Consider the following 17,032-nt stretch of genomic DNA (forward strand, 5'->3'; position numbering starts at 1 on the left):
TGACAAGCACTATATTCTAAGAAATGTTATCGATAAGCACAAATTCTACAAAATGTCATCATACAAACAAAATTGTCTAATAAATGTCATCGTCATTAGGATTCTATCAACATTTCTTCATTACGTGCTATATTATAAATAGTGTATTTAACGGCAATCAACATTTCTTCATTATGTGCTATATTATAAACAGTGTATTTAACGATAGAAATGAACAAAAACCTAACAAAGATAGCATTTATCAGACAAAGCCGTTTGTAAAATGACATTTCATATAACTCGCACTCGTTAATAACATCTCTTAGACTTGTTTGTTAATGGCAGTTTTTCTCAAAAAAAAAATGAATGGTGGAAACAAAGAAACAAAACATAAACAAAAACATAAACAAAAGCACAAGATGCACATGAGCAAGGAATGACTAGAAGTGTTTATTTTGGAAGAACAGTCACAAGACAGCATTAGTCTGGGCAAAGGAATATGAACGGTAATCGACAAGGTAGGTGCAACAGCCAATGAGAACACCCGCCAAATCTCGGTAAGAATACTACATAGCACAGTATAGGCAAAACAATGTACCCATTGGCCAGATTCAAGACATGGCTGTCGATTGAGTGCAAAATCATCCCCTTTTGGACACCAAGAATAAATATTTAACATCCAAGAGAAGTATCCCTGCAAAACTATGAATAAACGAATTACAACTGTGTATGATACCGATATGAGGGCACAAACTGCTGCAAAACGGAGCTCAATAAAAAAAACTATTCCTTCCTATTTGTTTTACAACAGTAACATTTCAGCCAATGACACTAGGAAGAAATAATGAAGAATAGCACATATTCACTTCTCCATAAGCTCATATGTATAGAAATAATTATGCATCATCAGGAGCTTGGCCCGTGCCAATGCTGAACCGAACGGCGAAGGGCATGCCAACTCAGTTTTTCAGATCTATCCTTGTGGACAATTAACTTTACAGGCTCACAAATGGTAGCTGCAATTTCACGCAACATATACAGGTAAGAGCGATCTACATCACCTCGAACCATTTGCTTCAGGTTTGAGATTTACTCTATTTGGCCTTCTCTGGAGCACTGTATTTGGCCTTCTCTGGAACTAAGCATATCATGGTTCCTTGTTGGCAAGCATTGATGATTTGGGTTAGGGATAAACCATTTCTTGAAATCTATGTCATCTCACTGAATAAGGCTCTGAATCATTCGTACTTGTGGTATTGACTGTCTTCTCAGTGGACAAATTGCCCATGGCCTTGACACAGTCAACGCCAGCTTGCCGTGATGTTTCAGCAGTGTCTGCAGAACGTTGATGCTCCTCAGAATGAACACTATGCTCCCCGAAAACACCATTGGCTTCAGAACTTGGTGAAGTTGTGGCAGGTGAACGGGGTTCCTGTTTCTGTAAATCATCCATGTGTTTACTAGCCAGGTTAGTAGAAGCCCCAATCTTAACACTAGTAATTCTTGTTTCTATCTTTTGTCTCTTTTGGAACTCCCCATCTGACTGTTTGCCATCCACTTTATTATTCATTAACTTCCGCTTCAATTTGGTTATTGTTAGGGGTTCATCATCCTCTGCAGGCCTGTCAGGCTCCTTACTTGGAGGATTGAAATCCTCATCATCATCGTCAGCATAATCCACAAGACCGCCAGATTTAGGCCTGCAATTTAAACAAGTTAAACTTCAGAACTTTGGAAGTTTGCAGATAAGATTCCATGGTTGCCGTTGATAAAAGGGAAAGAAATAGAATAAGCACATAGGTGGGGATTTATCATCGTTTCAAACTATGTACATAGGCATAATACCTTGAGGAAACATCATCAGCTTCACTGCCATTGGACCCCTTAGCCCTACTTTCTTGTTTCTGAGCACTTTTTGTCCGCTGGACTGAATCTTCTTCATCACTACCAAAGAATAATTTGATATCATTTTAAAGATCACAATGCAATTCCTGAACCTTAAAAGGACACTGAAATGGGACCCTCTAGCGCAATGGCAAGAGTATAGCTTTCCTATGTAGCAAAATAACGAAGCATTTGATGACAGAAGTCAAAAAAAAAGGCAGCAAACCTGTCCTCATTGAAATAGTCTTCCTCTTCCTTCTCAAGGCCTCTTTCTTCCGCCTTCTTTCTAATGTCAGGCACACTAGCACCTAATTTTGTTTCAACACTCTCCAAGTACTTGCAATAACAAATTTTAAATAAAAACAACTCATTTCACAGCAAATATGATGATGAAATAGTGAGCAGATCAGCAGAAAATTAGTAATCAGATAGCAATACAACCAATGGTTCCCTATCTGCAACTGCAAGAAAATTAACCAAACATCACAAACCAAATGAATGAGCTGAAAGGCCTGCAGCACAGGGAACAGAAAACTAGCATTGATATTTATGTTTTCAGATACTTAAGTTGCATATTCAAGATTTTCCAATAGCTCATATTTGAGAAACACTAACTTCAGTGTTGAACAAATAAATCTAGATTGCTTTCATACTGCTCCAGATATTAAAAAAATAAATCTCAGATTGCTTTCATTCTGTTCCAGATCTAAAATCTCAAGTCACATTTTTCCCTTTTTTAATGATTAAATTGGAACTGTTCAAGCAAAGGAAAACTTAATTGGTGCTTCGGCCCATGGTGCCGCATCAAGACAGTGTACACAAGAAAAGGCTCAACCTGTTGATACTTAAGCCTAAAGGCCTGAATACTCCCAAAGTGTTCAAACTTCATAAGTTGGTCCCAAAAGGACTCGTTGGCATATATAATAAGTTGTTTTAGACCTTCCTGCACAAGAAAGAATTCTGAGTAAATAAGAAACTCATTATCAATTACCAGGTAGTTCTGAACATGTACCTTCCGTATGTATTCCAACAATTCGAGTACTCCCGACTGTAACATGTTATATCTATCCCCATTTTCAACAAAGGCATCAATTATTGGTTTGAATAAGTTCAACTTGACAACATGACGAATAAGAAAATCATCCTACAAGAAAAAAGAAATATTAAGTGTGATCAGAATAATTATATCAAGGTGTTTGAATTTACTCTTGTCCCTTGGAATCAGGATACACTTGCTGGTCTAAGTAATACAGGTCTAAAATATAAAATGCAACAAATCTAATATCCTGAAATGATTATATACAAAAAGACCAATTTATCCTGAACTCTTTATATATATGCCCATAAGATTACCCAACTAGTATTACTGATAATCTACCATGTAAAGAGGTAATCAGACCATGATAACTATTTTCTATCGGACTAGTGTTATTAAGGAACAAGCTGTAAATTTGGCACAGAAGTAGCATGCTGTAAATTTGGCGCAGAATCACAGGCATGCTGACTATATCAAATGGTAACAATTATGCATAAAGACAAGATGAAAATACTGAGATAGCATCTTTGCAGGTAGGAAACATGCAATAGTGCACAATAAGTACTGAAAGGTGGAAAGCACATGCAACTAGCACCATTGAAGCCATTGTTTTCTCTGTTCGTGAGGTGTTTAATGCATTAAGGATTGGATGATTAAGAACTTTCAGCCAAGCCATACATTTCATAAATGCAGGGCATAACTGAGGGAACTTTACATTTTTCCAGTGCTCAATTTCCTTCACAGGTCAAAACAAGTGCAAACTAGATTCTAAGGTCAATAACACCTTACATTTCTTGATATAGTAGTTCGCATAAATCTAACTGCTGCAACAACCAAAAACTTCTCCCTCCGTCGAGTCAAGGCAAGGATTTTCTCTACTGCATTGTTCATTAGAAAGTGGCACCTACAAGATTATATGACGCCCATTTAGCAAGTGCACAAAAATCAGAACAGAAGTACTGTGAAGCATATTTGCGTGGGATATTACTTAATTTTGTAGGGATGATGAACTATGCAAAAGCATAGTAGTTCACAAACATTTAACAAAATTTCAGGCTTAGTGCGATTCACTTCAGTTTCAGTTTTTCCAGCTGAGTTAGATGCTCTGGAAATGTTCCTCAGAGGGCAGGATGATGCTATTACATCAACCAAATAGTCAAGATGCTTTTCATAGAAAATCTCAATAACAGCATCTCTCTGCACAAGAGGGAATAAGAGTTAGTACCAGCTAATTCTGATAAAAAAAACAGTAGCAATTTTTGTCATTTCGAATTGGCTTTACTACAACCAGATAATGATGACAGAAAAATACCATGAAAAAATGTAAATCATCCACCAAAAGTAGGTGCATGAGAATATTGGTAGGTGATGTCCACGACCATTTTTTTCCCAGTTTTGATAACATCATAGCCAAGATAAATAATGCACATTTTCTTTATGTGAGGAATGCAGACAGCATATGACTTTCACACCTACTTCAAAAGAATTACAACTTACATGTGCTCCAGACATTGTGAAAGAATCCATCAAAATACGAAGAATTTCCAGAAATTGGCAGTGCATGGCCTCACCAAAGTCAGTTACCATGCCTTTGACCTGAAATTGAGTGACCAAAAACACACTTTAGTAGGATAGTTATGATTGAATATGGTTCGGTTTCAGCCAGGTTGTTTCCAATGCCTAGGTAAAACCAACAGCCCTAGTTGTGTCCAGCAGTGAACAGTGTGTATGATCCGATAGTAAACCATGTCAGATAGAATGTTGTCTGCTAGCCCAATAGCCCATCCCAATTACAGATAAGGGGTGGTTTTAAGGGTTTTAAGGATAAGTGTATCTTTTACAAGGTTTTAGGATAAGTATATTTAAATATAAGTTTGCTGTATACCGTAAGATTTATTGTCTTTAGAAACACCCTGCTATATGTCTATATATACAGGACGATGTGTAATTCAGAGCAAAGTACTTTTTTTCACATATCGAAATACAATAGATGAAATATATGTTATCCAACTTTTCACATCTTCCCTAATTGTTTCATATTTTCAGTCAGTAATATTACTATAATTTACAAGGTGGCGTAAAAGCAAAGTTTGCTAAATACCAAAATGTCTAAAAGCTGTTACATCAAACGAAATTATCATAGTCTACCGCAATATCAAACAGAGCCTTACCAGAAGTCCAAGAAGAGAATTCCCTTCTTGTTGGACAATATATGACCTCAGTAGGTTGGGGTCCTGATTAAGAAAAAGTATGAGGATATCTGTCCTGCATTTGCCAAATAAAAATGCAGGTATTGGTTAGAACGAATCAAACAGCATAACAGCAATTTGAAAACTGTTTGGTAAGTACCCAGCTGAAACAATTTTTCTATCTTGACTCTGCAAGACATCAGAAATGATATCAAATACGCCTTCACCTGAAAGATCCCTGAAGAAAGTAGGTGTTAATTCAAAAGTTCAGCTACAAAAATACATGGCAAAATGGAGAGCTCGCATTTATTTAACTAAGGAAAATAAAACAGCAACAGTTTTGGCTTCAGATTAGTTTGGTGGAATGGATAGATCACATGCATTCTATCACATGGAATGACCATATTGTATAGCTAATGTGAGTAAACATATGAAAAATGCATATAATAAGCCCTATATACCTAATTACAAGATATCCTTTAGCAAATCTGAGGCTAAATGATAGCGAGACAAAGCATAGGGCTGCCAGATAGTGAACACAATGGCACCACCACCTCAGGCACACCAATATCATAGGCTCTATTTCAAAGAAGACAGGACAAGAGAGTTAAAACTTAAACACAAAGAGCTAGGTTACAGATAATAAGTGGTGCTCATTATAGTATTTTCCTCAACAATTTAGCAAATAGTCAACAAAGATCATGTACTGTTCATGCTGTGAAGTGTAAAATGCATAAAGCCAAAATTTGCGTAAATTAAGTGCCCTGAAATTATGTCCTTAAGCTGTTTGTCAGCAGGTAGCATCCCCTCTGTTATGCAATCACGAAATGTTCAAATCAATAGATTTAACCCAATGAAATAGTAAAGGGGTTCATTATGCATATTAATGACTCACAGTTATACCACTGTATAGTCAGCTGGTGTAAAAAAGTATAAAACTGTCATCTTTTGTAGAAATAAGATGCACTAGATCTGTGTGTTCCCACTATACGGATTTACCTATGTGTTGTAAGTTCCTAATGATAAAACAATATACAAGCAACAGTACAATATCCAGAGCAATTCTAGTATTACAATGGGGTGACCGGACGAGAAAAAGATTTTTAAACATTGATTGCAAACAAAAATGTTATGGATGACGATTCGGTATGTAAAGGTCTGAAGACCGAGATAAATGCGAGATCGCTCTCATCAGCAACGGGCTTCTCCTGATCGACAGGAGACTCTGATCAAATTAAACCTAACTTTATGATTCTTTATTGCTTGATCACAATGAGTTATATGGGTCCATTATGTAGGGGAATCATCGTACTACAGTACCCACATGTACCATTTGTGTGAATAGTAACTTGCCCCTTAATCTCTACTTTCCTAGCAGACCATATCTCTAACTCCTAACATAGCTATATCTTCCCAACTAAAAGACAAGATATCAAATGCCTGATCCCCCTACTATAGGATTTAACTAATTATTTAGGTAAATATATTAGGAAGATAAATCCTCCCCTAATCCAATGCTAAAGTGCCAAGTACCACAGTACTAATGTTCATAACAAAAAAAATCAGGTTTTATTATTATTTCTCATTCAGTAAGTTCAGCTAGCTGCTATCATTCTCACAGCCACAAGGCTTCAAGATGCAATATCTCCATTACAGGTTATAGTTTTAGAATTATCTTCAAATTATAGAAGTACAACATTACGAAAATAGTTTATATAACAAACTTACGAGCATAATTTCCATTAACCGAGTCTGTTAAAGAAATTGTTTTTCATGGACCAGATTTTTTATTACAAGACCCAAAGGTGATACAAATTTGTGATTGAAGGGAGTAGGTTGTTTAGTAACTAGTATCAAATTAACTTGTCATGCTGCTCAGTAATCTGCATGACTTACAGTGCAAAAGGAATAGTGTACCTTAGTGTGTAAAGGAATATCGTTTCTAGATGGTTTCAATCTATGAACATCGTTTCACACAATAACGAAGAACAGAAATGAAAAGATGGAATATTTACTATAAGTTTTCCCAACGAATGAAAATGCCTAGTGCTGGCAAAGAAATAACTGCAAGAAATCAATTGTTATGGCCACTGCTAGACCTATTGACAAGTAAATGAGAATATGATATGCTCTGGTTTAATTAATGCTTGAAACTTCAGATACAAGTAAGTTCTCCAAAAGAAATTAAAGAGAACCAGATAGGCATGGTTTGCCCAACTGTGCATGAATATGAGTTAATAAGTTATTTCCTTTTGTTACAAGTTGTACATCTGCTTGACCTTCACAAAACAATGACACTTAGAAAACCAAATACTAGAAAACTAGTAAAAAAGACCAACACATCATTGAAAAACAGCCAAAAGTTTCAGCTAAACTCTAAGTAGCAAATGCAAATGGCCGAACAAAGATTGGTTTGGTCCACATGTCAAACAATTGAATTTCTATTACAGCTTAGCAGAATTTCCTACTGGTGCACCAGATCACCAGTGTTATCATGATGTCAGGATGCTATGTAAATAAGGAACAAGGGCACTATTCCTCATGACAAACAATGCAAATGTGCCACTGTTGCCACTTCAGAAAATTGATGCATCACCATGTTTATGGTGTGTTCTTGCTTATTAAGCCTGTGAAGCCTAGTCACAGGCCATAGGACAAAAAGATAAGGACCAAAACAAATACCTACCGAAACAGACGTAATTGTTGAACAAGTGGCAAACTCTTACTGAGAGTGCAAAATTCATGCAAGAACAGCACCTGCAAACACCAACAACACTCTTAGCATTGTCACCAAGGTAACGAATAGCACTAAGCACTTCCAGCTTCTGGATCATCTCAACAAGCAAACAATGCAAATTTTAGTTTTTTTTATAGCTTTGAATGTGAGTCTCACATGCAACATCTTTGTGAATTTTCTTAACGGTATTTCAAGACCTAAAGTTTCAACAACCCATAGAGAAACAACTAATCTCTTTAAAGAATCATATTACTAGTGCAACAGGAAATTCGTCAAGAATATAGCAGCTTTCAGGTTTAAGGAGGCAACTATATCTGCCACCTATATCTACTGAACTTCCTAACTAACTTTCAATGTTGTAATGCCAACGAATTTATTATAATCACCAAAAACAAAACAGCTGCAGTTCACTGAAAAGGATACTACATATTATGAAGCTATCAACCTATCATGAACAAAAAGATACAAGTGTTTGCTCACCAATTCTCTTTTTGATTCCATAGAAATACTTGGTAATCTCATCCTAGCAAACAATTCTTGGATAAAGCAAGAATCATCCTTTAGTAAGGAAATTACCTACACAGAAATCATTAAGTCATAAGTGACGAAAAGTAGGAAATTTTAAGATCCAAAAGACCAAAACTAAGTGCAGGCTGGAACACTAACAGCAGCATTGTTCGAATGTATCATCGTGTTAAGACTAGCTAGAGTGGCATCATCCAACACTCGTGGTAATATAACATCCTGCAAATAACAACAAAAGGAGTCAATCTATCAAATATGCATTCAAAAATAATATCAGCAGAATTCTATCATGCAGAGCACTAAGAACAAAATGGCACTGACCTTTAGATAGCCTATTCTATATGTTTGATGTATTCTTGACACCACAGAAGCATTTTTAATAGGTATGGCCTGCGGGAAAGAACAAAGCTCTACATTAGGTATTCATTTCTTGATCCGGCTAAGGTGTGCAATGATCAGCATACCTCTTTAAAGACTACATGATCCTTCAGAAAAGCACGATGCTTTTGTACTTTAGGAACATCTGGGTCATCTGAATAGAATATAGCTCAATATAAGAAAAATGTGGAAGCAATCTCACAGGCATTTCAGTTAAAACCATAGCATATATAATTTCATGATACAAAAAAGAAATGGGAGAAACAAGAGGGGACAAAGGAGAAAACATACATTCAAGGGCACCTATGATGTCAAGAATAAACTCATCAGAGAAAATCTTGTCAAAGATTGATGAACTGTTCAACAATACTGCAGAATGATAAACAGTAAATACAGGTCTGAGATTTCAGGAAGCAAAACTTTCATATAGATATGCACTTACTGATTCCCCTGACTAATTTGAAGATCATGTGAAGATCATCTAAGTTCTCTAAATCCTCGCATATTCGAAAAATGTCCAGTAACTTTGGGAAAAAGTCACGCTGCAAGAATTTGTTGGTACAGTAGTTAAACATATCTAGCCAAACAGGACTAATCAAGTACTATCACAAAATAACAAGTACTCCCGTTCCACATTATATGTTTTGTATATATGTTAATATCCAAATTCATCAGCATTCGTATGAATCTAGGCAAGGCTAGAAAGTCTTATAATCATCATGTGTAACTTCCAAGTGTGCCACTGTGTTGCCTCCTCCATGGCAAGTACAACAAAAAAAGATCTAAATATGGAATGTCAACAGGAAAGCACCACATACCGGTTATCTAACTGTTCTTGTTACGCATGTAAAGTTTCTATAGTAGGGATAAGTCCAGAGAGCATCACGGAGCTATCTAAAACATCAGTATGTTCAGCCAAACGAAAACAGGAGGTAATTCCATAAATCAGAAGCACAATTGCCAAAATCACTAATACATACACAAGACCAGCATTGTGGCTACCGCCTGACCCACATCATCAACGCTGCTAACGAACCCTACCACGAGAGCCATCAACTACACCCCAACCTCTGTTGGCACTGAGGGATTTTCCTTAAGTGACCACAGGAATTAAGGATCAGGCATATCCTGAGCTTGCACCAAGATTCTAATTTCTAAAGGGCATATCAAATTTAGGATAGAATTGGTTCTGCTGCCTATCACCTCAAGCTTCCTCCTAGGGCTTGGGTTCATAATATTTTTCATGTAGCTAGTGGCTTTGCTCAAGAAATTTGAAGGTGTGCATCCTACAGTCCTACCAATCATACCAAACTTCCTGACAACATGCATAGTTATGTTTTCACTGCACCAGCTGCTGCCATCAAAGCTCAATGGAATCATGGTGTTTACATCAAGAATATCCAAATTTTCTGATGGATGACCAAATGTTTAATCGCAAGGAGGGAAATGTTATGGACCTGCTTTATTGGTTTAAGTATTAGCGGTAGATGAAGTTGCTCTCAGGCCCAGCTGGCCTCACAGCCTATTAACATGTACTTATTATTTACTAGTACAATGTGTTCTTTTCCCTAATTATTCTCAGAGCCAAATCACCGCCTGCGCGCCGACTAATTCTGATTTTTAGAACTCTGTGCTTGTATTAGATCTAAGAAATCATTCATTCATTCAATAAAGTAGAAAAGGGCCTTTACCCATCAAACTCATGATTAAAACCTTCAGCCGTGACAGGAGAAACTTGCGCGACCCAAGTTGCCTTGTGTCATATTGCAAACAGAAACATACAAAACAGTATGGTAATCATGGAAAAGGAAGTTATGTCCTTCAACATGAAGTCAAGAGTCAATGTTGCTCCATCCCACATCCTTACCAAGGGGTAAGGATATGTTTGGCTTTGATGGTTCAATTAATTTCTAGTTATACATGAGATATGGCACACAAGCGAACATGAGAATTAATATAATACATGTAACCATTCCAGGACAAAGATGAGGACTTACCTCTTGTGTTATCAACTCAGCCACACGCATCTGATCTGTAATGCCACCTTCCAATATAGTCTGCAATTTTTTTATCAATAATATTTAAGGTTCTCAAATTTGTAGCAGAAAAAGCACAGGTCAGACAAACAGCTAACTGTAAAGTGAATGTCAAAATTTCCAGAATGACACATGCAAATCACTCTGCACGCATTCTGTTGAGGCTTCCACAGCACTCAAAAAACTTCTCAAAAATTAATATGCATAAGTAGATTGTCAGAAGAATAGCAAAGGCTTATAGGTTGAACACAAGGTTCGTGATTTTTTACATGTACCGATCAAGGAGATGAGACTTCAAAAACATGGCCAGGCAAAGCAACAATACTTGCAGAAAAATAATACTAAAAGAGTTGTTGCCATAAAGCATGAAAGGAAGGGTAAAAAAAAATGATTTTATATGGGAATAGAAAAAATCCGAACCTTTAAAATTAAAGGAAGATTGGATAACTCAACAGGTGGAAGCTCCCTGAGCTCACCATTAACAGCCCGGAAGGATTCATCTGCAAAGAAACCTACAATTAGTTACAACAGTAATATCAATGGCACAAAAGGTGCATAGCTAGGCAAGGTGCTCCCCACAATGAAGCAACAGCACATCAATTGGGAAAATGCCTCGCAGCCACAGTAAATGCATTTAGCACTGAGGATAAATGATAATTCAAGAAGAAGACCAAATAAACAGGTCAGTGGACTAATGGGGCCCAATAAGGCATTAAGGCCCCAGAGTGATCCTTCAAAGCTCTCAAAATTTAATGGATTGTCAGGGTCACATTTTAAGATTTAACAGTGGACAGATAAGCTCATTCATGGTTTTCTGTTGTAGTAACACATTTGATAACTGCCTTGCATGTGAGTTTGTTCTAACCATTTCCTTAATGCATTAAGTGAGTTTTTCACCTTTCACTGCATTGACAAGTGTGAAATACTAGATGGCTACAGGGATAGGTGCAATCCAATGTACGCTAGAAACGTGTCTAAAGAACAACACAGCTTTGACAGTTTAATTGCATATTTAGGACTTACGATATCATCAAGTCATTCAAATATGTATTCCTGTGGGCTCCCATGTCATAGGTTAATCAGTTAGTAGGAAGGAACCAAATGATGACAGGAAACTCTTTAGTTAGCAAATATAGAAAATTATTAGGGAAATAAGACAGATCGGTTGAGTTTCCATAATCTTTACTACTATAAAAGCCTCTAGTAATATTACAATTTACCTCCTTAACTTCGTAATATTAAAAATCAATCAAATCTAGATGGATATCCACATAAAATCAAATTGATATTGATATTTCCTATATAAAAAAGATGGTCACATATTTCATGAAAAATATTGTTTTATTTATTCTAGGAATAACATAATATGTTTTTATCCTTTGCAAAGCACAGTCATTCAGCTAGTAATATTAGAGATTAGTCTGTTAGGGATCAAGTAAGCTCCCCTATATATAAAGGAGCCCCATACATGAAACAAGAGATGAAAATATCAAGTTAGTCCATGAGTCTCAGAGCATTACTAGCAAGGGTAAATCCCTGCCGATCTAAAGAAGGCCAGTGCCCCCATTCACTGGTCTCCAAACCCTAACCTCAAGCCAATGCATAACATACAATACCACAGTCCTAATTGAGTAATTGCCAAACTAATGCTGCAAGATTGACTAATGCAGTAACACAGCTAGTAACCTACACCACTAATGTAGGACAGATTTAAGTTATAGCAACAGTAAGGCCCTTTTCAATAACATAATGCTCAGGAAGAAATGGATAATTTGGTTACAAAATTAAGCACTGCAGCACGCATTTAGCAAAGTGGGATCTACCATTTGAATGCAATACTCTAGAGGCTTCTAGAGAAACCGAAGTTGGACGAGGACCGACTTCAAGAGCTGCAGGAAATAGTTAAAAGTAAAACAAGGAGGGAATCAAATAAGCAGCAATAGGCTTTGAACAACTCACCACCAAGGTTCCTAAACTGAATATTTCGCTGAATATCACAAATGTTGTCCCTGCATAGAACCACCAAAAGCCAACGGCAAAAAATAAGACATCAGTGCACAATTGAAGAAAATGGTAGTTACGTAATTATATCATACATCATTTATTGCAATACCATATGTAGGAGCACCCAGCAGCTTCCTGAAAGCTCAGTGCTAATTCCGTTGCAGCATCTGGATCCCTCCATGAGATAATTGTTTCTAATGAAGAAAATGGTTACAGAAAGATAAGGAATTAAGGATATATATGGTAAAGTTGTAAAAGACAAGTTCAGTAGTTCACCCTCTTGCTTTCTGTAGATATCTTCAGAAGTAATGTTGTGGATGAGCAATGTTTCATTGTCCTCTTCATCCAAAACAGTCAAACCAAGTTCTTTAGAACCCTGGAATCGACCCCAAAAAATGCCCGTGTAAGATCCGAAAATGTTAAGGCCACATATTGAGAAGGTAACACACAAACAGAACACCATGTTACCATATAGCAGGACTGGTTATCAACTTAACTCCAGCTCATGTATTTAAATTTAAATGGACATATCTTACAGATCTTATGTTCTATAATCAGTTAACCATATAGCTAGGGTGAGTTAACAAGGTAATTGTAGTTCACAGACGTACAGACCCAATTTGTGGTCGACCATCTCCCCTGAAGATACTGGTAAGCTTATTGCAATAGTTTAAATAGTTTATTAGTTTGGACAGCATATGAACTTAAAAGAACCAGAAAATCCCAAGTTAACACCATTCAACGAAGCAAGGACTATAGCTCAACTAAGATGCTATGTAACCTCCCATGGTTTTGAACGGAGTTTCACAAATTTGGATCTTGTGTGGTTACAGTAGTACCATGAGATAAATCTAAGTTATCTAAGGGTGCATTCGAATCAGACCTTTGGGCTGAGCTGCTACCTAGTTTCCATGAACAAGCTTCTCAAACAGCTAAACGGTGCATTACGAACAATATATATATAAGTTGTTTTAAAAAAATCAAACAAATATACTTTTCAAGTTTATAATAGTTAAAACTTAATTAATCATACACCAATGAGCTTTCTCATTTTTCGTGCCTCATAAAAGCTTAAGCTTTGAGTTGATTCGAACAGGGCTTAAGTGTGGCTTCTAATGTATAAGGTTCCACAAGGCAGCAAATCATTGGCATAAAATAGACTATACTATTTCTACTAGTTTTGATATAAATATAAACACTTTGACCAACAACGAAGTATAGTGATCCACGACTTTTCACATTGAATAAAACTAGAAAAGTTGTTAACAATGTAGTTGATCATTCATAATGGCATGAGGAATGACTGCATGTTGTCAAAGAATAAACAGGAAACTAAATGTACAGTTGCGTAAGAGTAAACAAACTATGCTTGCTGCACAGCTGTTAACACAAATATAGTAGAACCATTAACAACACAGAACAGTACCTCAAGCAAGTCAATGTTTACATGCCCTGTGCCCTGATCATCCCACTTCCCTCCATCGGTCAAACGGTACACTTTCACACGCTGGAACAATAACCAGATACTGATATCACTATTGATTTGATTTGATTTGATTTGTAACAATATAAATGGGAGAATCTTGGCTATGAATAGAAAAATATGAAGGACTTTCTCAATAACAGATGAAGAATGATAGTGCAATATAAAGTACAATAGAAAAAAGAGACAGAATCCCTGAGTGGCATGTACCACTTTATAACATGTTAATATCAGGAGTAGGTAATAAACAAGCTAAATCTGTTATTTAAAATGTTGTGGAGTATTCAATTTGTCAACATATAAACCAGAAATTGATCCAAAATAATGTGAAGTGCCCAGAATTTTGTTTTCATTGAACCAAATAATGACAACATGCCATATGGTCAAACTCCATCCATTGTAAAATAGATTTGTTTTAGAATGCACACAGTCAAAACTTTTATTTATTATATTCACAAAAGAATATTATAATTTATGACGTGAAAACTATATTAGTAGATCTGTCACGACAAATACTTTTTCAAACACATTATTAGAAAAATAAAATAAATGGTCAAAGGTTTGCGTCGGCAATCATGCATCTGTCCTAAAGTGGTGTTATAAATTATAAGCTGATTGTAGCCCTTGGGTGTGATGAAGAAATTATCTTGGGCATCAATGTTCACCAAAGAGTGAAGTGGACAAAACATGATCATTGAGCCATTTTAACTTTAGCTTCAAAAATCATGGCTACCATTTTTTGCTTAAGCATTCACTGACGAGGCACGTCTTTCTCTTCCACTCCCAAGCTCCAAAGAAGCACCAGACTTTTTTCCCATGCATATTACAGTATCAGACTGCTGTGATGAATGCTATGTGGATTGTGGGGTTACTACCCTAGTAATCTATTTCTATTGTAGGATTATTGACTAATTGAAATAACAGGATTGTTAAACAGTGAAAGCATGCATGCAGTCATCAACATCACCACCCCTCAACTGATAGTAATTACATGCTGCTTCGGGTAGTGCCTCAACACAGGAAATCATGACCAAAGGGCTTGAAGCATTTCAAAGGAAATAAGATATAAGATATCCACGTTTTGGAACCTAACCTATCCCACTAGCCACCAATGACCAACCAATGATAACAAAATCCCAGCATGATGATCAAATCACTCAGGAAGTAACAGTTTAGAAGTACTATGTTTGATGGCAATAACTCAAGCAGCGCTTAGGTGGTGAAAGGACCCTCAACAAACAGCGGTGTTCAAATTTATTCAATTTTCTCAACCCAGTACACCAACAGTGCTCGGATTTATACTCAGTTTTCTCAACCCAGTACACTTCTCCCAGCTAATACAAAGTGGATTTCCATGATCACCATGAATGCACCAGCATCGTTGGTTCGTATGATCAGTACAATACATTACTTTGGTGTTGGTTCATATGAAAATAACCAGTGCCTTTGTTCAGTCTCAAGATGAAGGGGAGAAAAGAGAGAGAGATGGCACTTTTTTCTTAATATGCAAATACACTACGCTAGAAAGTAAAGATTATGCCCTCACTTAGCATGATTAGGTTCATCGAAAGAAACTAGGTCAAGAAGAGCAGCACTAAAGTTAAGCCTATCTAATTAGTTCCAAACCTGCTGCTACAGGTATTGCAGGCAAGTGGATCGAGCAAAGCATCAAAAGCTTCTTTCTCGCCTTGCTCACACCATCGAAAAAACTTCCCCTCATCCTCGTTACCAGACTAAACACACAACAACACACTCAATACGTGTTACTTGTTACTTATTAGGTGCCAAATCTCAATACTTGTTACTTGTTACTTATTAGGTGCCAAATCCTTGGTAAAAACACCGAAGTTCCCACCTTAAAGCATCAAATTTGGATCTAGACAAGCGCTATTCCAGACACTACCACCTCCACCAAGCTGAACTCGAACCCAGGACCGACTGCTCCATATACCTAGGAATGAGGATTCGGAGAATCGCCACACGCAAGTACGCGAAGGCTCGGCTAGCAGCCACGCGAGTGGATCTAGCTCACCAACAACACACCAACAATAGAAGGCCCCCAGGACCCTACAAAGAGCATCCGAGAAGCGGGTTGGCGCCCTCACCTGCATGCCGCTGTTGTTCGCCGCCGCGGCCTCGCCGCCACCCTCCGCCTCACGCCGCTCCTGCTCCCCCATCTGCCGCCGGGGTCCCCCCCCCCCCCGCCCGCCCGCCCGCCCGCCCGCCGCGGAGCCGCCCAAGAGAACGAGACAGTTCCCTGTCCCGCCGCCGGAGCCGGAACCGCTCGCGGAGGCGCTTCTTCAGTGGGTGGAGGTCGCGGGCAGCGAAACCCTAGCCACCATGAACCGCGCGCGCGCGAGAGAGAGAGAGCTCACCGAGCCGAGCCCTTGCGCTCCGCGGCCTTTTTCCCCTTCTTTGCCCTCCCCCTCTCTCTCTCTCTCTCTCTCGTTTTCCTTTTATCGAATATATTTATTTTTCTTCGCGTCCGCGTGTTTGTCCCGTTTTCTGCCTACCAGATTCGGGCTTTCCAAGACGCTGGCGACGGACACGGCAGTTGGACGGGGCATTACGGTTAGGAAACGTTAGGCCGTGCATGTGCATGTTTTTAACGACGGAGTGAACAACCGATAAAGGGCTCTTACGCGGTTATTAGGTTGCAAACGGTAGGGATGGCAATAGGTATGGTCGGACGTTGAGTAAGTCCATGCCTGAGAGGATCTCAGGCAGTCTAGTCATCATACTTTTCAAGCTATAAAATAGTAAACATATAACAAAAACAAG

The 17,032-nt window shown here is 37.8% G+C and overlaps 1 protein-coding gene across 1 annotated transcript; it reads right to left on the reverse strand.

Moving 5' to 3' along the window:
- Positions 1 to 650: 650 nt before the first annotated feature.
- On the reverse strand, positions 651 to 16,670 carry LOC102711196 (serine/threonine-protein phosphatase 4 regulatory subunit 3). The gene is made up of 25 exons (XM_006644078.3): positions 16,357 to 16,670; positions 14,195 to 14,275; positions 13,045 to 13,144; positions 12,878 to 12,962; positions 12,724 to 12,773; positions 12,588 to 12,653; positions 11,185 to 11,264; positions 10,726 to 10,785; positions 9,171 to 9,270; positions 9,020 to 9,097; positions 8,815 to 8,882; positions 8,672 to 8,740; positions 8,492 to 8,569; positions 8,306 to 8,401; positions 7,775 to 7,845; positions 5,249 to 5,326; positions 5,071 to 5,164; positions 4,397 to 4,495; positions 3,888 to 4,096; positions 3,689 to 3,803; positions 2,876 to 3,007; positions 2,699 to 2,806; positions 2,090 to 2,199; positions 1,825 to 1,923; positions 651 to 1,679 (listed from the first exon to the last, which is right to left on the reverse strand). Exons 1-25 carry the CDS (start codon positions 16,426 to 16,428, stop codon positions 1,193 to 1,195), a joined length of 2,685 nt encoding a protein of 894 aa, XP_006644141.2. The 5' UTR covers positions 16,429 to 16,670; the 3' UTR covers positions 651 to 1,192.
- Positions 16,671 to 17,032: the final 362 nt, after the last annotated feature.

The sequence above is a fragment of the Oryza brachyantha genome, chromosome 1 (assembly GCF_000231095.2).
Source record: "Oryza brachyantha chromosome 1, ObraRS2, whole genome shotgun sequence".
Classification (NCBI taxonomy): Eukaryota; Viridiplantae; Streptophyta; class Magnoliopsida; order Poales; family Poaceae; genus Oryza; species Oryza brachyantha.

Excerpts from the sequence above, each read along its gene's own strand:
- LOC102711196 (XM_006644078.3), bottom strand. The coding sequence starts at position 16,428 with ATGGGGGAGCAGGAGCGGCGTGAGGCGGAGGGTGGCGGCGAGGCCGCG. Across the intron at positions 13,145-14,194 it reads TAAACATTGACTTGCTTGAG|GGTTCTAAAGAACTTGGTTT; the intron begins GTACTGTTCTGT and ends GGTCGATTCCAG. Across the intron at positions 5,165-5,248 it reads AGAAAAATTGTTTCAGCTGG|GACAGATATCCTCATACTTT; the intron begins GTACTTACCAAA and ends TGGCAAATGCAG.